The sequence below is a fragment of the Hyla sarda genome, chromosome 5 (assembly GCF_029499605.1).
Source record: "Hyla sarda isolate aHylSar1 chromosome 5, aHylSar1.hap1, whole genome shotgun sequence".
NCBI classification, from domain to species: domain Eukaryota; kingdom Metazoa; phylum Chordata; class Amphibia; order Anura; family Hylidae; genus Hyla; species Hyla sarda.
The window spans coordinates 359006245-359009672 of NC_079193.1; the positions used below are offsets into that span (position 1 = coordinate 359006245).

Genomic DNA, 3428 nt, shown 5'->3' on the forward strand with positions numbered 1-3428 from the left:
ATTAATACAGGAAACAACTGCTGCCTAGTGCCAACCATGTATCACCCACCAATGGAAGGGATTCTGGTTGGGTGCCAGTCCAATTGTCATCAGCCATACCCCGATTTGGTGGGGGTAGCGATCGCTGTAGGATGGTAACGCTGGACAGGCACAATATTTGGATGAGATCTCAAGGATTTTTCCAACAATAACAACAGAATTTTTGCACAGAGAATTAAGTAAAGTGTTAGAACTTGATTAAGTGATTATCGGTAGCGGCAGTGATTACCGATCCAATAGGGAAGCGATCCACGATCCAATAAGGTGCAATTATTGATAGGTTGGGTGCTGATCAGATAGGGTGCAATCATTGATAGGTTGGGTACTGATCACTGATCGAATTGGGTGTAATTATTGATTTGTTGGTTGCACATTGGTGATCAGATTGGGTGCTGATTATTGATAGGTTGGATGCTGATCAGTGATCGGATAGGGTGCAATCATTGATAGGTTGGAACTGATAACTGATCAGATAGGGTTCAATCATTGATAGGTTGGGTGCTAATCACTGATCAGATAGGGTTCAATCATTGATAGGTTGGGTGCTGATCACTGATCAGATAGGGTTCAATCATTGAGAAGTTGGGTGCTGATCACTGATCAGATAGGGTTCAATAGTTGATAGGTTGGGTGCTGATGATTGATCAGATAGGGTTCAATCATTGATAGGTTGGGTACTGATCACTGATCGAATTGGGTGCAATCATTGATTTGTTGGTTGCACATTGGCGATCAGATTGGGTGCTGATCAGTGATCGGATAGGGTGCAGATCTGTAATCAGATAAGGTGCAATCATTTATCAGTTGGGTGCCAAAGACTGATCAGATAGGGCACAATCATTGATAGGTTAGGTGCTGATCAGTGATTGGACAGGGTGCAATCATTGATAAGTTGAGTGCCAAGAACTGATCAAATAGGGCACAATCATTGACAAGAAGGGTGCTGATCAGATAGGGGGGTTGGTTTTTGACAGGGTGCTGATTATTGATAGGTTGGGTGCTGATCAGATAGGGCACAATCATACATAAGTAGGGTGCTGATCAGTGATCAGATAGGGTGAGATTATTGATAGGTTGGGTGCTGATCAGATAGGGCACAATCATACATAAGTAGGGTGCTGATCAGTGATCAGATAGGGTGAGATTATTGATAGGTTGGGTGCTGATCAGATAGGGCACAATCAATGACAAGTAGGGTGCTGATCAGTGATCAGATAGGGTGCAATTATTGATAAGGTGGGTTCTGATCACTGATTATATAGGTTGGATGCTGATCAGATAGGGCACAATCATACACAAATAGGGTGATGATCAGATAAGGTGTAATTATTGATAAGGTGGGTGCTGATCACTGATTATATAAGTTGGATGCTGATCAGATAGGGCACAATCATACACAAATAGGGTGATCAGTGATCAGATAGGGTGTAATTATTGATAAGGTGGGTGCTGATCAGTGATCATATTGGTTTGGGTGCCGATCAGATAGGGTGCAATCATTGATAGGTTGGGTGCTGATAATCAGTGAGAATGGGCAGATGTTCAGCAGGTCTATGGCTTTAGGACCTGGCATGCAGAGAGTTAAATCCCCCAGCACTGTTCATCCTCTTACCTTCATGTCACTGATAATGGTCTGGAACAGACCTCCCAGGGCACTGCACTCCTTCTCTATCACTGCCTCCATCTTTACTCTATGGGATCAATCCAGACAGGCAAGAGAAATCCAGCAGGTTGGGCAGCAGTCAGGATCCCCTGTAGATCAGCAGCAGATCCCCCTTGTAGGATGAGATTCTCCTATCTGCAGTCCTTGTATTCACAGCAGAAGGAAAGGGATGGGCTGTGCAAACCCCCCAGCTACAAACCCCTCTGCAGGCAGCTCACAGGCTCAGGATCACCCCCCAGTGCAGTATCCATTGCAGAACATAGTACAGAGATCCAGTAGATCCAGTAGATTAGCCAGAGACTGAATGAGAGTAGAAGGAGCCCGGATCTGTGCTGGAGACCCTGTGCTGGAGACCTGCAGCTGCAACACAAAACCTTCTCTGTCAAGCTATGCACTGCCTGGTTCTTCCCCTTCCGTCTGGATAATGGGACCCGCACGGGCGCCACCTGCTGGTCATCCTGAAGAACTGCCCTGCACTCCGCACTATTGTGTCCAAACACTGGTTACATATAAGTTACATTGGCCCTTATTTACTAAGACTGTTGTGTAGGTTTCTTTGTGGGTTTTAATTCCCTACAATTTATTTTCCACGGTATTTACTAAGGTTTCCCTACACTTTGCTTTTTTTTTTTACACGTTCTCTGATCTGTCTGGTTTTCCTCAGCTCAAATCCACCACATTTTATGTGGAAACCTTAGTAAATATGTTGGATTTTTGTGAAAATGTCGGAAACACCCCCCTTTTCCGAGACCACGCCCCTTTCCAGATGGCCACGCCCCATTTCAGGTTTTTCCTTGTGAGTAAGGCTGGGTTCACATCACGTTTTCCCCCATACGGGAGCGCATACGGCGGGGGAGCTGAAACCTCGCGCTCCCGTATGCCTTCGTATGCGCTCCCGTATGTCATTCATTTCAATGAGCCGGCCGGAGTGAAACGTTCGGTCCGGTCGGTTCATTTTTGCGCCGTATGCGCTTTAACAACCGGACCTAAAACCGTGGTTGACCGAAGTTTTAGGTCCAGGGAAAAAGCGCATACGGCGCAAAATTGAGCCGACCTGACCGAACGTTTCAATCCGGCCGGCTCATTGAAATGAATTACATACGGGAGCGCGAGGTTTCAGCTCCCCCCTGCCGTATGCGCTCCCGTATGGGGGAAAACGTGATGTGAACCCAACCTTAGTCAGGGTTTTTCAATTCTGGCGCAAAATCTGGCGCACAACCCAACAAAACATGTCGGGTTTGCAATAGTAAATGAGGGCCCTTGTATCTATCAGCGGCGGTATCATCTGCTATAAGGCATTATCGCCATGTTGTTCTTTCCTGTCTAGTTGTTAAAATTTCCATGTTAGGTTGGAAAGCTGGGTGACAAACATGGCTTCCATTACTTTTTCTATAAAAGGGGAACTCCACTGGCCAGCGTTCGGAACATTTAGTTCCGATTGCTGTGTGCATGCTGCAAGGGTCGGCCACTCCCCCTCAATGCAAGTCTATGGGAGGGGGCGTGACGGACGTCACGCCCCCTCCCATAGACTTGCATTGAGAGGGAGTGGCTGACACTTGCAGCCCGCACACAACAATCAGAACTAAATGTTCCGAACGCTGGCCAGTGGAGTTCCCCTTAAAAGTTTACCTGTTGTCAACAAAAACTTTTTATATAATGTAGATAATACCATTGTATGTATATTTGTAATATGCATTGATTAAAAATTGTGTATATTTTTGGGTGA

At 45.9% G+C, this 3428-nt stretch overlaps 1 protein-coding gene across 6 annotated transcripts in view; it reads right to left on the reverse strand.

The window, feature by feature from the left end:
• Positions 1-2475, reverse strand: part of MTSS1 (MTSS I-BAR domain containing 1) — a 195488-nt gene extending 193013 nt beyond the window's left edge. The window contains exon 1 of one of the 6 annotated variants that reach the window (XM_056522727.1): positions 1652-2475. In XM_056522727.1, the coding sequence (XP_056378702.1) occupies positions 1652-1723 (72 nt within the window). In that variant the 5' untranslated portion in view covers positions 1724-2475. The remainder of the gene's footprint in view (positions 1-1651) is intronic. The other 5 variants (XM_056522726.1, XM_056522725.1, XM_056522724.1 and 2 more) reach the window with 5 other exon arrangements.
• Between the last annotated feature and the right edge of the window lie 953 nt (positions 2476-3428).